Source organism: Scomber scombrus, chromosome 5, assembly GCF_963691925.1.
Source record: "Scomber scombrus chromosome 5, fScoSco1.1, whole genome shotgun sequence".
Lineage (NCBI taxonomy): Eukaryota > Metazoa > Chordata > Actinopteri > Scombriformes > Scombridae > Scomber > Scomber scombrus.
In genome coordinates this window covers 10,992,216-11,019,491 of record NC_084974.1, presented here as the reverse complement: position 1 = coordinate 11,019,491, position 27,276 = coordinate 10,992,216, and the positions used below count along the sequence as shown (strand labels likewise).

At 39.7% G+C, this 27,276-nt stretch overlaps 1 protein-coding gene across 1 annotated transcript; it reads right to left on the bottom strand.

The window, feature by feature from the left end:
- Positions 1-375: 375 nt before the first annotated feature.
- Positions 376-26,416, bottom strand: relt (RELT TNF receptor). The gene is made up of 11 exons (XM_062419319.1): positions 26,402-26,416; positions 11,394-11,468; positions 11,111-11,203; positions 10,177-10,361; positions 9,715-9,767; positions 9,312-9,566; positions 4,656-4,736; positions 4,071-4,149; positions 2,068-2,439; positions 1,197-1,319; positions 376-547 (listed from the first exon to the last, which is right to left on the bottom strand). Exons 2-11 carry the CDS (start codon positions 11,433-11,435, stop codon positions 376-378), a joined length of 1,455 nt encoding a protein of 484 aa, XP_062275303.1. The 5' UTR covers positions 11,436-11,468; positions 26,402-26,416.
- Positions 26,417-27,276: the final 860 nt, after the last annotated feature.

Sequence of the window (27,276 nt, the reverse complement as noted above, 5' to 3'; positions counted from 1 at the left end):
TGTCCTCTTCACTGCATGCACAGAACACTAAGCGTGTATCTTTTATATCATGCGTGAGTGCATGCAGATGTGTTTGTCGTACCAAATGTCTATTTGTTTTATATGAAAGCACAAACACTGGTTCTAAGAGTGCATTTGTGTATCATCTAAACTTATTTTCTTTGTTTTATTCCTCTCATTCTTCCCTCCAATGTCAGATATTCATAATTAATCAAAAACTGTACTAGAAACTCCATACTGTCCTTGTGTATAACCAACAGGCTTTTTACAACAGTTTCTCTTTGGATTGGGACAGTGGAGCCAATCTGCATCAGCTGTTAATTTAGTGGCTTCTTCAGCAAAGTACAATAATTATTAATTTAATGATAAATACAATTATCTTCCTCTTATCGCATGAATGGAAACAACTTCTTCCAGCAGGAGGTGGTTCTTGGTGTTTCTTGGTGTCAGTCGTCTATAAACACCCTTCATGCCGGCTGTCAAGTCGTCAGCAGATGATGAGGTCATCTTCAGCGAGGTAGTGTTATCAATTAGCATCTCTCTGTTTCTTCACCTGGAAGAGAGACTATGTGTTAGTGTACGTGTATGAAGTGGATTAGTGTGACAACATGGGGAAAATAATAGAATAAGCAGTGAAGCTAATACACCATATTTAAATGTTATTATGATCACTTTAAAATAATCAAATTTAAGACATGTCATAGCACACTGATCTCATTATTCCTCATTTGGGCTCATTTTGAAGTGTAGCTGTCCACTCAAGAGGGTTTTTAAGTGTAGGAAATGATGAACCGGATAGTTCGTTTTGACAATAGGCAGGGACACATGACCTCTGTAATGAGGCTGATTCAGCTTCATGTTCATGACTGGTCAATTGGAAACCGAAGTGGCTCATTTCCCCCAATTCATTTTACAGAATCCTCCTCTGCTAAATTGATCATACTGTTTATAATTTCCTTTCCCAGTGAAACAAACTATATAATTCATTTTGGGTCAGAAGAATGTGAGCTGACAGGCTCTTTGTATTAACCACTTCACAGCACTTATGCTGTTATAAACATCCGCAATGGGCAGTGAGGAAGTCAGAGAGAAGAACAGGGAGGGAGTCAGGCAGCTGGAGAGAGGCAGAGAGGGGGGGTAGTAGAGAGTAATAATAAAAAAGAGAGGAAGAAGTGTGAAACGGTCTGAGGTCATACCTGCCGGATGATGAAGAGGAAGAGAAGGGCTTCCCACCAAACAGGGAGTTACGCTGCTCCTGGGATGCTGTCTTGGTTTCCACAGTGATGGGCTTCTGCTCGGGGATCTGAGCGACTTGAAATCTGTTGAGCAAGAGATCACTGTTATATTTAGGTAACATGGTAATCATGGTGTCAGCTTTTCTGCTATGCTGTCAGAGTCATAATCAGGTACATTTTACCGTAAAGGTGTATTTACTACATTAAAAACCCTGTGCAGTCTACAGATGGTTATTGAAAGGCTAGAACCATCTGTAGACTGCACAGGGTTTTTAATGGAGCAAGTACACCTTTTACTTTTTTATACTTTAAAAAATGTATTTAAAGTATAAAAAAGTAAAAGTATTCATTCTGCAGAATGGCCCCCGCCAGAGTTACATTATTATACATCATATTATATATGAATTATACATGAACTTGTAAGCAGCACTTTATTGCTAAATCAGGTTGAAAAGGGCTAATTTTGAATCATTTTTATGTTGCTGGGTGCTTTAATCTGAACAACGCATAATTTTTCATTAAATGATCAGATGGTTTTATGTGAAATTTTAATCTGTAAAGTAACTAGTATCTATATTGCAACTTTCAAGTAAATGTGGTTGATTAAAATGTGCACTATTTGCCTCTGAAATGTAGTGGAGTAGAGTATAAAAGGGTTAGAAAATGGAAATACTCAAGTAAGCTACAGGTACTTCAAAACTGTACTTGAGTAGATGTATTTAGTTGCATCCCATCACTTGAGTGTATTTGAGCTACTCCGTTCTTCTAATTAAGAGTTTTACAAAAGTGATTTTACCGCTGTCTAAAACAACACAATACCGATGAGTCTCACCTCCCCACAGAAAGCACCGTCAGCTCTCCCTCCTTCTTCTCCTTCACTTCACTCCCCTCCACTTTTTCCTGTACAGTATTTGGCACAACAGCTTGCGTACAGTGCGTGTCGACACGCATTCCTCCCAGCAGGGGGTTCTTCTGCTGGTCCAGGGAGGACAGGATGAGGCTCTGTGGGGGCTTCAGGGGATCTTTGAAGGAATCCAAAGGGGGTATGAGGACAGGGGGCCATTTTTTCTGGGCGCAGCGGGAGCACCGGTAGCCATGTTTGGGGGCCAAGCCAGAGAGGCCGGAGATGGTGTGGAGGTGGGACTGATGGGGACAGAGCCTGGGGAGGGAGCGAAACGTGGACAGGGGAGACAGCATGGGGAATCTGGGAAGGAGAACAGGAGGGGATTAGTTATAAATCATATTTGACAGTCATAGATATATTCAGTTTAGTCAACACATGGTCTAACTACTTTGATTCTACTTTAAAATGATGTATTAAGCCTCAATAATTAAAACAACTATAAGTCAATTCTGCAATTTAATGTCTTAGTAGGAGAATAAAAGAATAGAAGAGCAAGCCTTCACCAAAAGTTTGTCAATTGTTTCATGAATGTTTTTGCCATCTTAGTGAAAGTTCATCAGTTTGTCTGTGTTGCCAAGCAACAAACCATAAGTGAATCCTTTTAAGGTTCAGAAAAGAAAGAAACATTGTCGTTACATCTGCCCTAATTCAGTCTGAATGTGTAAATGCAAAAAAAAAGGAAAATTCAAAAGTAAAGTTTTAATCTCGTAATGTTGCAGCCATGTTAGGCGGCTCACATCAGCCCAGTGTTCTGTAGCTTTTTGGCTCTGCTTTGTTCTTTTGTGCAGAGACAGGCAGACTGAGAGAGATGAATGCTGCCGTGTGTGTCTGTGTTTTACTAGCTTATGGGTGACCTGCAGTGACCCAAGATAGTGTCAGAATGTTCTCGAATCTAAAGCTCATATGTTGCAGCAGCCCATTGAGCAGCATCACATTGCCAGAGGCCCCTGAGACCTCTCGCTATTGTAGATGTGCCATAGTGAACTGGATCCAATTACCACCATATAATATTATGAGATCAGATGAACTTTAGTGATTCTGTAGCAGAAGCTCGGTCAGTGCGGCAGTAAATAATGAAAGGGCTGACTGGAGAATACAGAATAAAGATGACAAATGATTCTTCTTTCGCTGCTAGTGCATAAATTGAACCAAGCAAAAGTCAAAGCACAGCAGTGTAGATGGTATAAAGAAGTATGTTGCTTGACTTGTTCAATTAATGTCTGACTACTTGAGCAAATCACAGGCTGTAACTTGCAACCCAAGTTCAAACCTCATCTACACTAATCACGTGACTTCAAACTATGTTACAGCCACTGAGCTTTGAGACAGACAGTGTGTTTATGCCTCATGACTAAACAGACAGCGGTTACAACAGTGTGAGACATTGTGGCAATGAGTCACTGTTATGTATCAGTTCCGCTGAGGGTACGTATATGTTATGATGTGTGTCGCTTTGAGATGAGTTTTTAAATTCTCTACCTTTATAGAAATAAAGAAAAAACAACACGTTGCAAGCTGCATTATATTATTATAGTAATGAGTCAGAGGTGAGCAGCCAACCAGTTATGTAATTGTTTGTAGACAAACTTTCATTTTTCCTTGCAAGATATGCACACTGTCAATGCAAAGTTAATTTCTACCTCCTATGCTGTAATCTGTCATACTTCAACAATTCAAGTTACCATTTATTGTTTCATTCTTCAAAAGAAGACTTGTGTCTTAAGCTTATTCCATTATTGCCAAAGTGACAATATTATTATGCTTTTTTTATTATAGCATCACTTCCTCTTCACTGCCTTGCTCTTTCTCTCATACTCTCCTTGCCATCGTGTTCAGCTTCACCTTGAGCAGCATGACTGAGCAAAATATACGTGTGTGTGTGTGTGTATGTGTGTGTGGGGGTGGGGGGGTGAGGTGGGGGGGTCTCTTACTTGATTGACGAGCCTTTGCTCAAGGCAATCTGTTTGCTCTCATACTCCAGCAGCAGTTCCTCTAGTGCAGCAGCATTTTCTGAAACACGTACAAATACACACAGTTCAGTTTAGACTAAATGAATAAATGTTGACAACAGTGAGAGTCAATGAATTTTTTGTCTTGGTAAATACTTAACACCTCATGCCTACAGGAATGTGGACCTATGCTTACTGGTGATTGCATGGACAGGTAAACTTCCTTTAGAAAAGTTCAAGGTAGACTGAGATCATTACATGTGCATGAATCACTCTGTGATATTTGAAGACAAATTGGAAATATAACAACTGCTGTAAACAAACGATTAAACTCATATTAAACAATAATTCCTATCGAACCATTTTGCAGTATTAGCAGTTGAACTCACTATGGTTCTCCCTTCTCTCCACATCCCTGAGTCTAAACATCAGAGACATGTGTTTGGCTGTGTGTGACGTACTGCGATGACAATTTGTTCTCCTGCTTTCCTATAAAGCCGCAAGAGATGAAGTAGCTCTGACCACACGCTTGTAAGTGACATCACTGCTATCGTTCGCTCAACCTACCTTTCTTCTCAGTAATGAGGCGAACCAGTACACTGATGGTGTCTTCATTCAGGTCATCAGATACGTAGGGACAGCCATTACCTAAAGCAAGCATGAGAAACAGACAGTTTATAATACTGTTTATCACCTGATCCAGTATCTTGTGTAATTACATACAAATAACAAAATACCAGAGTAGTAGTAGTAGTCTTAATATGTATTACAAAATACACATATTTGCAGGATCTTGTAGAATATACACATTTTTATGTATTGTAAAAAGAATGCGTATTTTTCAAAACTGTATTTAACTTACATGTCCGAATATAATATTTTCAGGTCACATATCAACTAATCCATTTCAATGACAACTGAGAAAACTGAAAAAAGGAAAAACTACTGATGAGAGCATGAGATGTAGGTGAAATCAGCAGAAAAGCTAGTAAGTGGACCTTGAGGTAAGATTGTTTTATTACCTCATCTTAATGGTAAAATAAACTGTCATCTTACTTTGATGACAGTTTTCCTTTCAATACATTCTTGAATAAAAATGACAATATATTGGCTTGTATTTCCACTCAATGTGCAATTCTCCCATATAGTCAAATACAACTTGTCACTATAATGACATTATATTTCAGTGTATGTTCAGCCCGATGGGTTCACTTTAAATCCCACCAATTTCATTCACCGCTGTCATACAGAGACTAAATAAGCAGATACATTGTCCAACTTCCAGAGCTAGTACAGTTCACACGTTGCATGTCACTGCTCGGATATTGTGCCTCAGTGCACGATGGTACTGATAAGGATGGACGTGAATGACTGACTGAACAGCACAGAATAGATGTGCCTCCATAGCGAGCCCCCCGCTCTCCAGACCATCCCATAATAGCATAGTGAGGCAGCCGAGAGGGGAGAAATGAAGGGGTCCAGAATAGCTCACTCAGCGATCCATTCAGCACTGTTGAAGCGCATGGAGCTCTGTGTATATGCGTATATGTGTGTGGTGTGATGTACCAGGCCTCCAGTGCCAGGTGACTGTGGTGTATCTGTGTGTTAAGAGCAAAATGTAAGTGTGCAACTGCATTTGTGTCTATGTGTGTGTGTGTGTGTGTGCGTGTGTATTTCTGTCTTTCCTGCATAAGTGGCGTTAGGCTGTTGTTAGGCTATAACAATAGCTCTGTCTCCACAGTGGCTGTTGCTATGTAGGGGCAATGGCATCTATTTCGCGATGTGGCGCTCATTCTCTTCTTCACCCAAGTACGATGCATTTGTTAAATGTTTAAGTGTCAGCCAAATTAAGTCACCGGTCTGTCATCCTGTTTTCATGAGTTTTTGTTTGGACTTTGAGGTTTGAGCTTCAGAATTTAAAATTTAGTTGTCCTCAAAATTTAAATGCAGCTGTAGTGGAGCTTACTAAAAACTGCAGCAACAGAACTCTGCCTTTGTGCCAACCTTGTGGCTGCACACGCTGAGTATAGAGCTCACGACATTTCTTATGTATCAACCCCAGGTTTGCCTTTTCCATTCCCCTCCTTCATCTTTCCTGTCACTGTGCTCTTCAGTTAGGCAAACGTATTCCCTCTGTGCAGCTCCACACCATCGGAGTCACAGTTACCAGCGCAGACTCTTATTTTAGCCTTGCAGAGCTAAGCCTCACTGTAATTCATCCCCACGGGTGTTCCCCTTGACTGGAGATGATGAGGAAAGTGCTGCAGTCAGAATTTTACACCTAACCTTACCTCAGTCAGGACTACAGTGGACAGACAGTGTGCGGCAACAAGGATAGTTACATAACAACGGGAGAGAGACAGAGATCAAGTTTTCCCATGCAGCATCCAAATCCTTCTACGACCCCCTCATCATTCTTTTATTCTTTGTTTTAATTTCCCCTCTTCATTCACTTTTTCCATCTTTTTTACTAATCAGACACTGTGATTATGCTCTCCTCTCGTGCCCTTTATCTGTCTCTTACTCACAGCTTATTATCTCTGCTGCACGACATGACTTGTCCTCAAAGCTATGCAGCAAGAGAGAAAGAGAGGGGGGTGAGAGTGAAGGAAATGATAAGATGTCCTAGAATCACCCTCACATGCTTTGAATGGACAGGTTATGTGTAGTTGAATTATATGGAAAGGAATTTCTGCCACACAAAACATTAACATGTTTTAGCAGAGATGAAAAAAGGAATAGAAAAAGAGAAGAGAGCAGAAGAAAAGAGGACAGAGACCAATGCAGAGCGGATAAAAGGAGAGGAGTCAGAGAAAGAGGAGACAAAAAACCAAGAAGTGAGATCCTAATTGAATTATTGATCTGGCTGGGAAAGGAGAGATGGATGAATAGTGTCATGTTCACATGAGATGGGGAGGGTTATTGGAGAGTCAAGAAATCAGATGAATGGAGAGTAGGAGGACAGATAAAGAGAGCTGAAAGGGGGTGGGGGTTCAGGGAGTTTCCCTTTGGTGTTTGGACAGGTTAAGTTTCACAACAAACATCTTAAAGAGGGAGAGGCACGAGAGATCTTTGACAGACAGATTACAACTTCTGTCTGTCATCACAGATGCATGAAACCTTCACACATATTACGTTAGATCTGGATCAACCTGCTCTTACTTTTAGGGTTCCATGACACAAATGAAAACCTCTCATATTTGGCTTTTGCACCAAGAAGCATGAAAGACAAAAGCTACACTGGTGGCTGAATTTGAAATGGAAGAAATGGACATTGAGTCCTGCTCTCCCTGTAATCAGCAACACTGACTGAACTACTACTGGAGGTCCTCAGTCAGTTCATTGTACCAAGAAGTCTATACTTGTAGTGTGTAATTCAAGTATAATTGACTTCAAGATAAAACAAAGATCTCACGTGAAGTTTTATAGTATTATAGGCAATTATTTGAAGCTGTAGGTATGTTTGATGGGACATTTGTTTTTAAGCTTTTGTTTCTTACAGTATACTGAGTGCAACTGACCTTTTTCCTAAATTTAACACAAACACTGATGCTTTTGGATGCCATGAGTGGTATTTTTTGCTTAGTTACTATAATAAATAATTTGGTTGATAAATTGATGTTTACTTCTGCAAAAAAGTGACAACAATTTTAATTTGTTTTTCACTGGGTTGTCCACATCAGCAGGTGTTTCAACATAAACAGTTTCTTGACATGCTGTTGAACGGTGTGTTGAAGCAGCAGCTGTGCTCTGACGTGCCTGATGTCTTTGTAGTAAAGCCTGGCAGCATGTTTGTATGTCATGTAGCTTTCCTCTGAGCCTTGCACCATCAGGCGAATGAGGGAAAAGCCAGCTTAGCCTTTAAATCTGTTTATGCTTACGGACTAAATGACAGTAACATGTATGCTGCCTGTCTGCAACAGTGGAGTGAAGCTGATTCAAACACAGACCACCTGTGTAAGTGTTGCTAAGACCTGATTAGAGCAGTAGGCTATATGTATTTGTAAAGTGTAGCAGAAACAAACAAGGACTTTTTACAGTTTATATAGCTGTAAATGAATGCATGTTGTATGTGGAAATTCACTAGGTTTTCAGCTTTTCATTGTGTCCTAAAGTTTAAAAGCGTTTCGATTAAATGCTACAGTAGATAATGAACCCCATGTGACCTGAGTTTTCTTTTACCTGCTATACAAGCCTGAGAACCAGTCAGACATGCTACATCATTATATAATAGCAGCATACAGAAAATGTGGATGTACTTATTTCAGTGTGTACATGGCAATGTTGGTCTATACAGACACAATCTATTGTTCCTCCTTCATCATTAAGATCAAACCAGGTGTTTGGACACCCACTGGTGAATTGTTACCTTACAAGAACAGATTTCTGCTCTCAAAGAGAGACAAATATTATCCTTTCAGGCCACAGGGTGAAAGAATAATCAGTACTTTGGCTCTATGATGAGTTCTCTGGGACTATAGCTATAAAGTGTTACAAAGAACACTCATGTTACTCGGGCACAGAAAACGGGAGTGGTAACTCTACACTGGTGTTATGGCTTGATCTCTCTGTGAATGTCTTTATAAACTCTCTTTGGTTTTCCATTTCTCTCTTTCAGTTAATACCAGCCCCTTCCCTCTGTCTCTCTTTCTTCTTCTCTCCATCTCTCTTTATATGTCTTTCTCTGCTGACCCGAATCAGTTTCACTCTGATGTCAGTAGGGCAACTGAGTTGATGGGAAAGCTTTTTTTCCTCCCTTTTCAAATAGGAAAAATACAAGAATAACAGTGTGTGCTTAGACAAACACAGCATGCGTGACATGCAAGGACCCCAGCTAGGGTCAAAGTTCAAAACAGCAGAGATTTCTTTTAAATAAACCTCTCATGTAGAATTGCGTGCAGTCACATCACAAAGATACATGGACTGCGGCTGCACACGAAGACACTGCCCTCTGGGCTCGGCTTGGCTTTGCAGTGACTCCCAACAACACTTGACCACATTATGTGCATGCGTGTGGGCTAATTTGGCATTTTTATAGAAGCTTTTATGCAGAGCATGACAACAACCTAAGCATAAATGTTCGTTTCACAATCACTATCCATGACATTTTTCATATTTTGCTTTCTTTTCTAATGTTTTCTTCTCTCCTTTCATTCTCGTTTTTATTCTCTCTTCCTGTGTCTTTATCCCCCACCCCCCATTTCTGGTAATCTCATCTCTCACCTTCTTTCTGCGGTGTTGCAGTCTCTTCATCCCCTCCCTCTTTCTCAGCACTGCAGCGGTATCCCTTCTTTTTAAGGATGTTGCAGATGAGGATACCCAGCAGGCCCATCACACAGAAGATGGGCACCAAAGCAAACACGGCATATTCTGCTGTCTTCTCCTCAGCACTGCGCACAACTGTGCCATTGACTGCTCCTCCTGCACCACTAGATGGACCTTTACCCACCGTGCGGACTGTTCTGACGTGCAAAGATGCTGAAAAAAAAGAGGAATATTAGATTAGATAGAGCACAACGATTGTCTTATATCTAGAATGAACAAGCTATGAGACTGAGCTTTGAAAGATAGAGGTGCATCATGTGAAGGCAACTAAAGGACACACAGACACATGCAGCCTGCTTACTTTTCACACAGGGATTCTGGGTGGAAACATCTCCAGTTGCAGCAGAGTGAAACCTGCAATTGGAAAAACAAATCAAGAGAAAAAAGCATAATTAAAGAGATGAGAGACTGAGAGAGTAACGTGACTATTGTACAATAAAAGAATGACAAAGCAGTTTTAGCCTTGGGCATGTTATAGTGCTTGATGCTGCCTGCCCATTGTGGTGAATGTGTGTGTGTGTGTGTGTGTGTGTGTGTGTGTGTGTGTGTGTGTGTGTGTGTGTGTGTGTGTGTGTGTGTGTGTGTGTGTGTGTGTGTGTGTGTATGTGTGTGTGTGTTCATAAGCAGATGCGCGCATCTGCTTGTTAATGTGGTTTGTTTTCTTAGCAAAATAACTTTTAAATGTCAAGTGGCGGATGGACAGACAAACAGACAGGTAGGCTGTCAACAAACTGAAACGGAGAGAGAGGCAGATAGTTCTTACCCAGGCAGACAGTCTCCACAGACAGCATCAGAGGTCGCAGTGCCAGCGGTTGCAACATTTCTGCTGAGGATCTTGCATGAAGCGTGCGGGCGGCAAAGTTCAGAGTTGAGTGAGTCAGAAAAGGTTCCTACTGGGCAAGACCGGCATTGCACCTCCTCTGCTGGATTCTGGATCTGCCCACAGGCCTGGCAAGACAGAAAAACACTTATAAACTCAAGCACAAACCAAAGCATCCCTCTGGTGTTGCCAAAAGTCCTGAGGCTCTTTGGTAACTGGCATCAAAACAATGATATAATCTTTCTATCTTCACTAAAATAACAGACTGTTCAAGAAACGTAAATTATACTGATGAATAGTATTTGTTTTTTATCAGTATCAACAAGTGATCTACCACGACTGCATAAATACAACCTCTAACAAAGAAAAGTGTAACACAACTTGAGAGAAATCCCTCTAGCTTATAAAGCAATATTAAACATGTTTGTGAATGTTAAACAGTGACTTAAAGACTGTAAAGAAGATTTATGTTATATGTGGTGACGTAACACATAAATTACATGTTGCGCTCAAGATGACACTAAAAAATAAACCCTAGATCTCTGGAAAGTAGACACATACATAGAGTCATGGGAAAAAAATTGGATTCGAGGTGAGAAAAAAACGGGCAGTGTACAGCAAATGATTTAGTCAGTGCTCCTTTACTTTTTTAGGAAAAGAGTGATGAAAAAATCTTGAACACATAAACTCGAATACAATAACGCAGTAAAAACACATAATGAGGCGAAAATACACCTTTAAAACACATGGTAATCTACAATTTGAACAGATTTTAGTTTAATTTAATAGTATCACATGCATAGGGAACTTCATCACATTAACTAGGTGCCACACATCCTATAATGTTTCTCCAGGTTTGATCGGCTCTTTTTCTCACCTTGGAGGGCTCCTGCCCAGCTGGGCATTGCAGACACACACATCCTTCCCCCCACCGACACTGCACTGCTGCAGTCCCACCACAGCCAAACACCTGGTAGACACAAACACACACAAGTTTATGAGTCACTGGAAGTTGTGCTGAAAGTGACTGCACACACTTTCTAAATCATAATGTAGATGCCATTTAAAGAGTGAAATTAAATTGAATGTTATGCTTAGAGAGCAACACATGCTTGTTTGGTTTGTTTTTTGCATAAACACACACACATGCATATATTTACCGTGAGAAGGACGAGAGCTGAACAGCAAAGGTGGTTCCTCATCTTCTTCAATGTATTCTTCTATGAACATATGATCTGCAGGAGAGAGGAGGATTTAAAAATATGGTCAGACCCACATGCACATAAGGATTTATTAGTGGAATCTACATGGATATTTAACATTGTAACTTCAGTTACAGCAACTGAATTTATTCACTGAAGAGCCATGAGACTTTTTTTTCTGCTCAGGTCAAATGATACATCACAAACTGACCTCAACTGACCATCAACACCAGCACTAAATAACAGATGACATTAGAACACATGTAAAACCGACACATACATCACATAAGCATGTACACTCACTCACTCTTAAAAACATACACTCACATGGCCAAAAAACACCTGACTCATTTTTAGCGACTCACCCAAAGTGCAGTGACTCGAGTGACAGGGAGGTAAGGAGCATTTATAGGTGCCGTAAATAACATTTAACATGAATCAGGTTCTTTTTATGGAGACGAGTGAATGAACAGGTGCTTTTCTGTTGCTATTTTTGCAATTTCAGAGGGGCTGACATACATATTTAAAGCAATTATTAATAATATGCCAACACATGCCGACCTTCTCAACACTTGGTATGAGATCTTTGTGACAGCATGATAGAGAAGACAAAAATCATAAAAACATGTATTTTTATTTTTGATTCTTAAGTTTGATCAGAAATCAAACAAAAGCTAAAGCTCAAGTAGAACAACATCGTCTACACTGATAGGTCATACACCAATATGTTTAGATCTGTGTGCCACATTATACACATTAAAACAATGGTGTCATTTCTAAACTTAGCAGTGTGCAGCCGGAAAATATTTGACAACAGCTTATTTAGATCACTCCCTACACACACACACACAGATGTATGCACGTTCATATATATATGTATATATATAACTCCATGGACCAACATGAGTTTTGAGACGTTTGACTTCGAGGCTAGGCTACAGTTATGTTGAAGCTATGTTGTATCAATATGATTCATATCATATTTTTCATATTAAATAGGAAGCAGAGTATAGAAGCATGTTGGCTACACAACAAACAAAGGACAAGGTTTCAGTTTCAGTGATAGAGTGATAATCACAGTGATAATCCACTGTAGTGACACTGAATGAGACAAAAATCTACCAATCAGCTTCTATAAATATGAACCTGTACTCTGACCTAATTAATCTGCTCCAGCTGCAGACTTGTAGCTTAATTAAACATGTGACAGCAGATATAAAGGATGACACATCAATTGTGCCTTGGAATATTTGGGAGAAATAAATAGCCTACCCAAAATCCTAAATAATATCAAGTTAGACCTCATGTTAGAAAATGTACTTTTTGTGAGTCAAACAGGTGTAACAACCAAAACATTTACATGGGCTACTTCTGCCACACAACTGAAAACATGCTATATAAGTATTACTAAAGTCAAAGACACAAATAATAAGAAAGCAACCAGTTTCTTGCATTGAATGTGCTATACAGTACGCTGAACTTTCATTTGCTGCCACAATTACAGACATGTGAATTAGCACAGATCTAGTATTATCAGGGGTGGCCTCATTCCTCCAGAACATAAAAATCATTGGCTACAGCTCAGCACTCCTAACATACTGAGTGATGACTGAAGGCAGCTGAGCATGCCAAAGATTGACAGTGTGATGTTAAGAATGTTCTTTCTTCCTTTTGTGTACTTTTTCTCCCAGAAGACAAGAATGTATTGGACAGATCGGTGTGCCCCAAATAGGATTATAAAACAGTCACTGACCAAAGCAAAAACATAAGTGGCATCTGGAGTATGTTAAATAAAACAGAAGAGGGGAGAAGGAACAAAATGATAGAAATTAAAGGATTAAAAGAGGAAGGACAAAAACAGATGTGTCTTGTGAGAGAATGAGAAACTGAGAAGATGCAGGGGAGTATTAAGACAGCTGAAGAAAGTTTAAAAAACAAGAAAAAGCAGGAGAGAGAAGTGCAAATAGAATAGTTCCCCATTAGAAGAAAAGGGGGAAAAAATTTAAGAGAGGAAGAGAAGCGGGGGGAAAAGGATGGGGAGAGACCGAACCTGAGGAGAGAGAAGAAAAGCGAGGAGCGTACTTACCCCAGACTTGCAGCTGACTGACACAGTTGCCGTGGCAACTCAGTGAGGATGCTGCTGTGACAAATGCTGCTGTGACAAATGCTGCGTTGGGACTAAACTCTGATAAGCTTTTGTAACTTTTGTAACTTTCTTACAACTGTTTAAGAAAAACACAAACACTTGGTAAAAGTTGTTTTTGGTACAACTTGGACAACTAATCAAGCTCCACTGTAGGACCAGGACTTAACAACTAAAAAATGAAGATTAAAAATCAGAAATTTTATAAAGTTTTAAGTGTGAATGAACACTACAAATTCAACTGAAAAAATTAGAGAAGTGAGATAAAACTCACATATCTGTTTAGCAGAATGCGAGAATTGAATGTACCTGCTTGTGTCTTATACTGTCATTCTGACCACAGACACTCCCCTGAGTCTTTAGGACATGCCCCTTCTATCACTTCAACAGTGTGCAGCCTTTTGTGTGTGTGTGTGTCCGTGGGTGTGTGCACGTGTCCGTGGGTGTATGTGGTAAATGTGTGAAGGGTGAAGCCACTTTTAAGGAACTTCTTCACCTTTGACCACACAGCTAAACATAATGTTTTAAACATTAGTTAGCAAGCAAAGTGACACTTCGCCAGTCAAACCCATTCATTCACTTGCTATGTGTGGTAAGGACAGACACACACACACACACACACACACACACACACACACACACACACACACACACACACACACACACACATATACAGACAGCACATACACCTATTCAGCATATTCCTGGAGTGTAGTGCAGTGTGTGTGAGATAGCATGCCTTTAACATGGTTTAATGCATAAAATATAAGCACATTACTTGATACAGGTATACGTTTGTCTCAGACAAATACAAATACACAATATACAAATACATCTGGAATGCCGTAACATCCAGCCAACACCAAGCTGTGCCTTATACAAACAAGAAAATAAAAAATGTAACGAGTTTATGATTTTGGTCCGGCAAGGCCCTGATGCCAATGATAGGCTTCTGAAACATAATTTCAGGGAGGAAGCGAACGATAGAGCGAGGGCAGAAAAACCACTACTTTGAAAAAACAACATGAGGCCAATGGAGCTGTGGAGGAAGAGGAGAGAAGAAGGGAGGGCTGGAAAGAGGAGAAAGTGGCAGGGATTGAGATTGCTAAAAACTTCAGCCTGATAGCATGATATACATAGAAGCATTTGTTAAAATGCCATACAGACCAGAGTAGGAGGCTAATTACAAGTCACACACATGCACATCCATACACACTTAAAGACACACACGAGCCCTGGTGCACATATACACACAGACACGTGCAATCATACACAGCTGGGGGAAAAAAAAGGAGGAGAAAAACGATCAATAAAAACGACAATGATAGAGAGAGCAAAACAAAATTGGGACCTACAATTAAGTATTTCTTATTTTGGAAAGTGTCAAGTAACAAATTGGACGTGGTTACAGGTCTTGAAGAATGTTTGGCTTTCTACACAGAACCTCAGTTGACCTCTGAGTACAGCCACTGAAACCAGCATCCATGAATTATATTGTAAGTGGAGAACAAGGTGAAGCTGGTTGTATTGAGGGTCAAGTACTTAAAATTCCAGTTCTTTGTTCAAAAAACACAATGTTGGTTGGATTAAGAGTCTAATACGGCACCATAAGTCAGTGTGGTCATCAGTGTGCATCTTTACAGCATTAACATATCTCAGATTTTTATTTCCCCATCATGTTTGCTGTGTCTTTCCTCTTTGGAAGGACTATTATTGGACTAATTATCGACATACAGTTTGCTAAATTCACAAATAATTCTTACAATGCACAACCAGCACTCCACCATGACTCTTTTATCTCAACGACCATACAAAGGTAAAGATCCGCAACAGCAGCACACAGTGAAAATGTGTTTGAGATATAAAATGCTTATGAAAGCATGTCAAAAAGAGATGCTTGAAACGTGCCCACTGTCTGACCACTGGCCTCAGAAGTCAGCCATTCACAGCCAGGCCAATCCGAGCCAGCAGTGTATGCGTGTAATTTAAATCCAGTTTGTCTGTGTTTTTTTTCCCACAAACCCACAGCAGAAGCGACCGCCACACGTGGGAGTCTCAATGGCCCTGTGGGCACGTGACCACCCCCATGTCCACACATGTCCTTCACCCATCATTCTCTTCAAATCCCATTTTACTCGATCATGGCCTTTTCTTGTCAGCGTCCTCGATGTCAGATGTCAACTTCACTATATGAACTACAGCTCAAACAACTGGTTTATACGGTAGACGTTAAACTCACTGAACCTAAGAAAAAGAGTATTGAGAATTTTTTCATCTGCACATACAGAAGCCTTCTACTAACAAGATTAACTAACAAGATTTAGTAACAAGAGCAGTCAGTAAACTTCATCTAAGCTCACAAGAAACATATCAAGTTATGTGTTTTTGGTTAGAATGTGTTTTACAATTAATCTGATCCACCAGATGGTTTGTCACACAGAACCACCTGAGAAGTCGTCCTTGGAGAAGGGCAGGCACTTTCATAAAATACTTGGCAGGTGATTTTTATGAACCACCTGTCTGTCACCGTCTGACCTCACAAAGCAGCTGGCAAGATTTTGATATCAAGAGATAATCCTCACAGGATGCTGATCGGTCAGAATCATTGGTGGTATAACTTAAAGCCTGACAGGATTAATTTTTGCCAGATCTCTTGATGTTGTGATCTTACGAATTCAGTAGCCACATTTACAGGTCCATATTTATAGAGCTCTACTGGAATATCTTTTAATGATTTAGATTAAAAAACATATTTATCTGGTACTGGCTCTTTTTACTGGCTATGTAAATTAACCATGATTTAACTTCTTCTTCTTCTCGTCCTTTACTGTAAATGTCATCTTCTTAAATATATCCACACATGTTTGGGCTGAAATCTGATCTGAAATATGTGAGAGGACCACACAAACAATGCATGGAAAAACCTTAGCAACCAAGGCTACAGAACGGACAGCGGTTTCAAGGTAAGTAGGTGGTAGGCTGAACCCCGGGCCTTTGTTTGCAAAGAGCATTTTTGCATATGTTAACCTCAAGTTTTTAAACTTTAACCATGTTTAACATAGATGTATTTTTATTGGGAAATAAAATGTTCTCTTTAGCTGAACTGGCCATCACTCTCTAACTGAACTGATTTAAATCATCTTTCAATGCAGAGAGAAAAAACACACAAAAAAGACTATTTAAGACAAATATTGATACTTGTCAAGCAAATTGGAGTCCTTTGTCTTCTTACTGTAACATTTCCCTCGCACATCCTTGAATTCTTTTTCTTCCACACGCTCTTTCTACTCTTGTGTGCTCAGCTCCCGGGCTATCAATCCTGTAATTGCTTTTTATTGTTTGCATGTTTCCTTAACTTTGTGCCTGTGTTGTCCATGTGTTGGATGAATGTGTGGGTGAGAAGGGCAGAGAGAGAGAGAGAGAGAGGAAGAAAGAGAGTGGAGGAAGGGCAGGATATAACAGAATATTAACACCTCTCAGAATATCTCAGTGTACACAACAAGTTATCCAAAGGCCCCTAACATCCGCAATGTCATTTTATGTGAATGGATAAAAACAACAGAACAGGATAAAAACTCAAAAACACCTAAAAAAAAAGGGAGAGGAGCATGACGACTCACCCTAAATAGTGTAAAACAGCAATTACCCAAAACCATCTGTACTGTTGTTGGACACGTACAAATAACAAGTGGCAACAACATCAGATGACCAGTCACGTTTTCTGTTTTGTTCAGAGGACCTAAAATAGCAATAATAAAGAAGTAATGGTAACAGCATGACACAAACATGGACATTATTCTGTTCTATGGTGGTTTTTGGGGTGAAGACTGGAGTCGCAGCTTATGTGTTTGAGAGCTTTTTCTAGCTCCTTGATGTCATGCTGCGACTGAGCTGAGAAATCCTACTGGATGAAGCTATGAAGGAAGGAAGGAACCACAAAGGAGGAAACACAAGAATGAGTGGAACTCCTGGCCTTTCAGTCTGAGGTGACAGACAAGATCAGTGGTAAAGGGGAGTCATGCCCCCACCTTATTAGCTTACAAACAATGAGAGGTGTTCGTCATGTAGACAGGAATCTGTTTAGACATGAGTCTATGTTTTATCTTTGATGGCATGATGCATTTTTTGTGCTACATCACAAAAAAACACAAAAATGCATTTTAGTTATGCTTACTGCCATATTTAAGCTGCATGATTAGCTATAGCTCTAAACAAATATAACATTGGCAGACAATGACTCAGTTGCTGAATCACATTGATAGGATGTGACCCGAAAGAGTATTCTCATGTTAACAGTAACACTTGAGACTTTGTTTCCTGTCCAGGTAGAATAAAACATTAGCTACAATGCTAGGTACCTGGCCCAGTAAACTTGAGGTAACATTCAAATACAGTTGTTGCAGAGAAACTGTGTGAGTGAATGCCTTTCTTTCCAGGCCTCAAACACCTCAAAGAAGCTCATTCCAGGTGAGAATTAGAGTTATAATAATATGATTTTATATTTGCTGTCAGTAGATGTTTGTTCAACTAAACTGGCTTATAGACTTTGTGTCACTAATTACCAAAGCCACAGTAAAACTCCACTTTACAAAGTTCTGATCCGTATAGCGATATTTTAGCAGGATAACTAAGGACTGACCACAGATCATATACGTTTTGTTCTGTTTACTTGCTGTTCACACTGAAATATTTGACTGGGATAAATAATTATGACAGTTCATACAGTCGTCACCTTTTTCTAACTGATCATTAAGTTTAAACATCCTCAGATTTCTGTTTTGGGTGTAGCTGTGCATCATTTTGTTCCTCTGGATGATGAATCCTGCTGTGTTTGACTCATTCTTACAACCATGTTGGATAATTTTTTTTTAAAAACAAGCATCATCAGCAAGCATAAACAAAGCTGTTATGTCAAAACTTTACATAGTTTCCCATTGGCAGTGACATCACTGTAGGTTTAATGGGAATTTAACCCTTTTGCAGATTTAACAAAACCTTGTCTGCATATATAACAAACCATCTGTTGGGCACTTGTGGCTTTGATTTCCTGTCCACACATGGTTTGCTCATGCTTAATTCTTAACTGAGTGTCACTAACATTAATGTACTTTCATTAAAAAAACCAAAGGACAATAGATGATCCTGTGGTATTTCAAAGTGACTGATAAAATCCTTTCACTTTTCAAAAGCACTTATAAAGACTTGGACTCTCCTCTCCGTCATGAGGTAGAAAGGCCTAACTAAAAACGTCAACCACCAAATTCCCATGTCGATAATGGCTACCTACCTATTAAACCCACCAGGTCACGTAGCATAGGGGAATACCTCGTTGTGATGCACATGAGGATTATCTTACGGCCCGCAGAGTGAAAAACAATGGAAAAAGAACTGAGCAGGCGAAAAAAAAGGTTTAAGGTAATTATACTCCATTATCCATCAGACACTCTGTGGACGAAGAGTTAATGTGCACGTGTAGAACACCGACGTGATTAGGACAACCATACCCTCTGTTTGACTTAATAGAGGTGCCCATTATCGCCAAATGGAATGCTGATTTACGCCAACACTTTCTACGTTAGTGCTCAGACAATGTCTCATTATGGCAAGCGTTGCCTCTCCACACACGTCTACAGATGCATTTCTTTCACTCTTTGTGTCAGCATGCCCTCTGTCATTCCTCCTCTCTGTCCTTGGGTCGGCGTGATGTCACCTGTCATGTTTTCCAGTGGAACTGTACACCAGCAGTAACCTAACGGGCCTCTCCCGTGTCTCTGCTGTCTGTCAGACGGCTGGAACGAGCGGCGGGTTGGTTGACCAGAGAGAGTGGAGAGAGACGACAGTCACAGTAAGGTGTTCAGTTGTGTTTACAGATCTGCAATAGCACCAAAGTAATACAGTGTACTTCTGCAGCAACACCTTCCTTTACTTAATGAGAGACAGATGCCGAATTTTATGGGAAGTCATAAATTCACAAATGTTATACTGTAAGCACAATCCTCACAAGAACATGCTTTCCAACCCGTCCTTCTATCCCCCTATAAAGTGAGACTGCACAAAAGGCAGACATGAAAGCTTGACCTTGTTTGTTTGTCTGTCTCTGAATTCTTTTGGAAAAATATGAAGGAGTTTACAACCATTTCGTTTTTCATTCATTTATCTTCTAAAGTCTGCCTCCCAGGACAATATGCAATCATTTTAACCCACCAGAAGTCAACCACAAAGGAAGTCTGGCTACAAAACCATTTTAAGAGCCAAAGGCCTGCTTGATCTTTTAAATTTATTTTCAAGTTTTAAGGCAGCAAAGACAGAAATTGGTCAAATCTGGGATACGAAAAGGTTTTTTTGAAAGTCTGGCATGACGATTTTCTTCACTACGATTATAACAGTGGATATAAATCACCTCCTTATACTTAAACACCTTCAAACAGCTTGTACACACATGCCTGGGCTATATAAAAGCCAGCACACACATATAAAAACAACAGCATTCATGCACAACATGTCATCTCTATTTGTCAGACAAATGAAAAGGATTTAGCTAAATACTGTTTGTCATTGGGAAGTCTACTAGAGAGAGAAAACATGATTTTCATCTCTGACTCATACATAGTTTTTGTACAATTGCTTTAAATACTTTAATTAAAAAATGAGTATTTAAAGTATTTAAAAGACCTGTTTGACATGAGAGTAAATTGTAGATGTCCTGTTTCTATGAGGGCATCTGCCAGTATTTTTTGTTTTTCTTTAACTGAGGATAGACAATGTCCAAAGCTGTAGAGATTTGTGGCTTCTTTTGATAAAAAAAAAACGAGCAGTGTTGCCTATTTCAGCTTAGCAGAGGGATGTAAAACTGCATTTTAATGAATGACTGGGTCAGCAAATCCAAAACCAAGAGGCATTTTCCTTCTTGGAGAGATGGAGGTCAGAACAGGCGGAGGGAATTTTAACCAAGCCTTGGGGAAACATGTTAAACAAGTCCATGTGTGCTCTGTACATCTACATCTCCCTGGGTACACTGTAATCATTTGTACATCTGTAAAATGCAACTATCTATGAATGAGAGGAAAAAAAGATTATAATAATATCAAGAGATAAGTAAGAAACCAAAATTTGGCAGGACGGCAGTTTGCCCCCAACCACAGACACGCACTCTCACATACACATATATTTATGGGTCTAAATATGCTGTGTTTTGAGTTGTATTCAATAACTCTATAAAAGTGCTGCTACAGACGAGAGGTTCAATTTCCTGCTTTGTTGGCTACATTGTCATTACTCAGCGGTTGTTTTGAACGTCTGTAGCACTCCTCACATGAGGGATTGTGTGGATCCCCTCCAAAACATGACACACACACACACACACACACACACACACGCGCACAGTCACTCACTTGTGCCTCGTCACAAAGAGATCGACCCGGGACAAGCTGGTGTGTGATTTGCTCTGGCAACTAAAAGCCAGCAGTGATCGGTTACTGGCGAGTTCAGCTAGCAGATTGTGGTCGCTTTCAGATTTGTCTTTCCGGTTGGGCATGCCCGTTAACCAACGTCTGCGATCTCTCTTTTTCATTGTCTCCTAATTTTAAGTGTGTATCATTAAACGGTCCACAGAAGGGAGTGACAGGACAGAGGGTAAAGGTCGTGAACTGTGGGGGAAGATTTCCGCTGTATACCTCTGAACTGAATGAACCAAATGTCAGGAAATGTAACTGAGAAATAACTTGGCCTAGAAACTACATTACATTACAGTCAGTATCATATGTGATCAGTGGTGAAAGTAAAGTAAAGGAGGCAACACCAGAATGTGAAAAACAACAAATATTAACATAAAAATGTACTTAAAGTATCAAAAGTAAAAGTACTCTTAACAAAGAATGGCCTCTGTCAGTGTTACATTAGTTTATTACTGTATCTTTGTTGAATACATTAACATGCACTTACTCGTACCTTAATCAGTTTCAATAATTTAGTTTAATCAGTAAAACATTGTATTATATGTTATAAACTGATAAAGTGATTAGTAACTACAGCTGTTAAACATCTAAAATGGTCAATGACAAAATTTCCCTCTGAAATGCAGTGGAGTAAAAGTATGAAGCAGCATAAAATGGAAACACATTAAAGTACATGTACGTGTAGTTCTTTCCACCAGTGAGTATGATACTACATGATGATACTACACTTAATATATAGTCTCTCTTTTCTGGGAACCGCTTTCATCTCAGGCAAGGAGTAATATATCACACAAAAATGGACTTTGTATAACCAAAGCATTTTTTTCTCCTGAAAATAATAGCTTGGGATGAAAAATGACACTGCAACATGCATGACCTTTGAAAACGTCAGAAACAAAAGAGCTGCGATATCCGGGAAGTGAGTCTCTTCTACATCCTGACGCTCGAAAGAATGAAGTCAAATGACGGAAATACTCTGCAGCATGACTTGCAGTTTGCTCACTTACTGTGCAACAGATAAACATGAAAAACATGAGAAAAACCCTAACCTCAATCCAGTGCTGATGTAAAAGGAGGAGTACTGCCACTGTTCATTCAGATTGCTGATTAAAAGTAACACATCATTAAGATTGTGCAGTTATATACTGTATGTTAAAGCGTTAGTAAGTGGCGAGCCTGTAGGCATGCTTGTGCCAACGTCTTTCCGGGTTTTTGTGTCTAGGTCCCCCTGTAATTATCCAATCCTCCACCAATCTATGTATGCAGAGTGCTGAGCCAGCTTTGATTAGGATCTGTGGTCAGTGCAGCGGGAATTTCTTTGGCACAGAGTTTTCTGGCTGACATTGGTGGAGGCAGGCCGGCCGCTCGCTGTGGCACGCGGACGGAGGACTGTCTGGAGGGCTTCCCAACCACTCTGGTTGGACGGACAGAAGGACAGACAGACAGATGACAGGACCGATGGCCTAATTAAAGCACAGCTGTGTCTTTGACTTAAACATACGCACACTCGAATAAAGTTGAGGTGGTGCATCTGTTCCTGTTAGGTTACCCTGATAATCCCCCCACTGATACACTTAAAGGCAACTGATTCAGTCTGTTATCATCCCTTCTGCCTCTATCTTCCACACTCCATTTTCCTTGCCATCATGTATGTCTTTACTTTCCGTTCTCATCTTGTCATCAGTCCTTGTGGAGTGTGCAGTAAAACTTCTTGGGTGGGGTAGAGTGTATAATGGGGGTTAAATATGGCTCAGGGTTAAACCCACACATATACTCTTATTGCACTAACTCCTAATTGAGGTGTGTGTGTGTGTGTGTGTGTGTTTGTTTGTGAGTGTAGTATAATTACATATGTCAGTCTTGCTGCAGGTAACTGTAACGTCAGCTCAGTACATGATATGATGAACAAAATCTTACTTGCTGCCAAAATGAAAAATCTATACACTTGTACAGCACAATGGAGTTTAAACCTCACTTCAATAATGAACTTACAATATTGTGCAAATACAATGACACACTGATCCTGCTGGGGAACATTTTTTTTAACTGACAAATTGTCTATTTAATCATTTGCTAAGGCATCACTCACACATATGTAAGTAAAACCTAGTTGGTCCTGGTCCTGTTATTATTGTGATATCATACAGTATGATATAATGCAGGGTTTTTTGTATTCTTTGCAGGAAATAAGTTAAAATCCACTAAAAATATCTTTGCTGGCTGTTCATTTAAAGCACAAGTATTCTCTGGCTGTCAGTTTGGGAATGCTTCCAACTCCACATTGGTGATAAGAGGGGATATGTTTGCAGAAAGGTGAAATATGCTCAACCCAATCAAACTGACCAAACCAAGAGACGTGATAATTAAAATGCTTTTCTTAGGGACACATATATTCTCTGTTTGCTCACCGTGTCACGAATGTACTTTTGAATAAACTCTCACTTCAATAAAATGTCTTCATCATTATATGACAGCAATTTCGGGACAAGGAAGTGAAGTCGCACATGGCCCTCTTCTGGTAGAAACGTGTGTGCCCGCGTGTGTGAGTACAGTTGTGTGGATAAGAGGCTGAGAGCCTCTTATTGATACAAGCATGCAGGAATTTGGCCTCGGACAAAGGAAGCCCCCTGCCAAAAATGACAGTCTCATCTTGACGCTTGGGTAAGAGTGTGTGTGTGTACCCAGGGTGTCTATCCATACTGCTGAGTGTGGAGGGCTCATTATGCGGCAGTACAACCTTGCAGGATTACAGCAGTATGGTGTCAGCCTGCAACTAAAAATAAGTTTCATGAGACTTTTTTATTTTATGAATAAATTATACATGAATGAAATGCCTAACCAAGGTGACCAGCAATCTAAAGCCTGACTATATTGAATTTACTATCATGTAGGACAAAAAAAAGCAGCAATTCCTCACATTTGACATGCTGAAAACAGAAATTGTTTGGCAATTTTGCTTTAAAAAATGATTCAAAATGCCTACACAATGAAATAGAGACAGATGAGTGGGGCTTACATGTGATAATATTATTACTTCTTAAAGTGTATCTCTATGTAGCATGCTCTGGAGGTAACAGCATCTAAATGCGTAACTGAACAGTGGTGGAGCCAGGCTGTCTGATAGCCAGGGGCAAAAAAAGGGGCACCTGATAGATTCAATGGGCCCCTGTCAGCAGAGAACCACAATGCATGTTTGGTAAAAAGGCTACATCCCCAATTAAGACCATGTCGACGTCAAATGGGACAACAACATCTGATTTGCTCCTAAAATTGTTCTTGACCAGCTTCAGATTGGAGATGAGGAGTTGTGTCTGCTGGCATGGTTACTAAAAAGGATCTTTCCCGGATTTTGTAACAGGATATATTTAAAAAATGTTTTAACATGCCTAGACAGAGGTTTAAGTTCTACTGGGTATCCCTTTAATTGCTATGCAAACGTAGCTTAATCTCTCGCATCTCTAGCAGCTTTTTTACAGTTCCCTTTGTTTTGTCTTCACTTTTCTGTAGATAATCTGTTTTCTGTAATCATAGGGTAACCCATTACTAATTTCCCTCTCTACAAATCCAAGTTAATCTAAGTGTTGTAAACCCATTTTGAGAAAATAGTACTCTACTACCTTTAAGGTTTTACTACACCACAAGACTGATTTCCAATTTGTACCAAATATTTAGTATAAAGACATCTAAATATGTGTCGATCGATCTCGCATACTGTTAAGTATTTTATACATCTTTGGACAGGCCTAAACATAAAACCAACTTAAAAATACAGTCGACATACATTTATAATGCATCCTTAATAATATTTAAGCCATACATTCACTTTAATTGCAAAACAGCCTTAACATGTGACCTAACTCACAAAACTGTAGTAGTATCAAGCTTATAGTCTGCGCTTACCCGAACAATCTAAAGTTGTGTGACTGAGCAAACTAGTGAGTGGTACTACTATACCAAAATCAACTGAAAGACTAATGTCAGCTACAACATGTTTTAAGGGTGTTTTATTAATGGTCAGTCTATGTTCTATGTTCACTGGAAGGGCACTTAACTAGATTTTGTTCATCGAAAGAGCACCCAATTCTGCACTTCTATATGTAAGACTTAGGGGAACCATAAATCACACTTTACTCTTTTTTTCCTTTCTTTTTTATACTACAAGTGCACCTACAGAAAACCTCCAGCTCTTATTGCAACGGCAGCTGTAATACATCTTGCTGGGGTACTTCAGACGGCACTATCACATTTTCTTACACTGTAAGAGCACCCATAAGGGCATGCCATTCCTCAGTCACATATAGAGGCTCTGTAAAGGGTAGTTCATCCTGATTTACCCTTAACTAAGACTTTGGTATGTTTCCTCCTTTGTGAGGCCACCTTAGAGGGCATTTTATCATGTTTGCTCTTCTGTGGAGCACCTTAAGAGGGCACTTTCACACCCACCCAGTGTAACTGAGAATAAATCAAGTCAAATGTATTTATAAAGCAGCTAAAGCCATAAAACACCCAAATTAAACACAAAGATACATTTAACAGACAAAGAGACAAAGGCAACTCTCATACTGATTTAAAAAGCAAAGGAATTGAGATTTAAAAACAGGCAGTGTAGGAGACAGCCTTCCTTTAAAATTAGGGAGAAAAAGAAAGAAAGACAGAAAGAAAGAAAGAAAGAAAGAAAGAAAGAAAGAAAGAAAGAAAGAAAGAAAAATGGAAAGAGAAGGAGGATCTTACCAGCATGAGAGTGAGGTCATCACGTACCCATGATAGTGCGTCAAGCACGCGGTTGTACTCTGTCATTACAGCGCACACGCAGTGATCAACACACTTATAAACGTGTTAAATGAACAGAATTACCTACAGGTGTAATTTGACCTGCAGCAGAAGAGCCAGAAAATCAGGAGCTTCTTACTTGTCCATACATGCTCAATTTTCGTCACTATGCAAACACCGCAGCAAAAACCATGAGCCTATAATAATAAAATGCTTTACTGAAATGATGTAGATATATTAAATAAACAGTCGCAAAGCTTCCACGGATACGGGCAGACAATATGTTGAGAGATCAGGCTATATTTGTTAATTTAGACATAGCCTGAGTGCCACAAAGCCCGTTGAAACAAACAGTAGAAAAAACTTTTGTCATCCCAGCACATGGCCGGTATCATCAAGTATTTGTACAAGTGCATAATGATTCCCTAAATTGCAGACAGGTCCATTACCACCGTGCGTAAAAGTGGTCATGATGGCCGAGAAAAGGTTTGAGGCCAGAAAAGCCGCACAGGACTTGACAGTGACGGACAAAAGTAAAATACCGGCTTCAAAAACCATTCAGACTGTGAATATTGTGAGGTAAAAGTTGTTCAACTTACCGGTTTTGGTGAATAAAAATGGTTAAAATCAGTGTTCCGACATGAGCATCATCAGCTGTAGAGGACTGAGTTTGAAAGGTGTAATTAAAAAAAAAAACCTCTTGGGAATGGATGAAAACCACAATGCCGGTAAAGGAGGATCCCCCTCTCTCGCTCCTCTGTGTGTTAGAGTGAGGGGAAGAAAAAAAAAAGACATAAACACTGAGCTAGCTCTGTGACCTCACAGTGCGTCACCGCTGCAAGCTGAAACCCTGTGTGTGTGTGTGTGTGTGTGTGTGTGTGTGTGTGTGTGTGTGTGTGTGTGTGTGTGTGTGTGTGTGTGTGTGTGTGTGTGTGTCTCTTGTATACGTGTGTGCACTTGTGTGTGCGTAAACCCCCTCTGTCGGTCGTTGTCTTTGCCTTGCAGAAACTGGTGGTTAAGTAGGCTTTAGCAGTAAGTCTCCTTATTTGTAGACTCAATATAAACCCATTATATTGAGACTTTTTACTGTCAACATAAAAATTAAAAATAAGTCATATGAAATAATAATCATATGAATACATACAGACACAATATATCGATATAGCCTAATGTAACTACAACATTTTGAAATGATGCAGTAGCCTTATTTCATCCTGTTTCCTTCATGGCAGGTCTTTTTGTTTAGTTCAAAATATCCTTTTTTCACAAATCCAATAGCATTTTATTTCATAGCAATATAGTAACATCATAACAAACGTGGGAGGTTCATTTATGTGATTGGCTGTTCCCTTACCCTCAATTTTGTTTAAAAATGTCCTTAAAGGTATTTCCATCAAAAAAAAGGTCATTTATATTTTTTTTATTGAGCATTAAATAGATTTTTGCAGTTATAGGTGTTGTCAGCATCCTTGAG

Bases quoted from the DNA above. Each gene is read 5' to 3' on its own strand.
- relt (XM_062419319.1), bottom strand. From the start codon at position 11,435: ATGAGGAACCACCTTTGCTGTTCAGCTCTCGTCCTTCTCACG. The intron at 9,768-10,176 runs GTAAGAACTATC...TTCCAATTGCAG, and splicing joins TGTGGAGACTGTCTGCCTGG to GTTTCACTCTGCTGCAACTG. The intron at 9,567-9,714 runs GTAAGCAGGCTG...CTTTTTTTTCAG, and splicing joins CCAGAATCCCTGTGTGAAAA to CATCTTTGCACGTCAGAACA.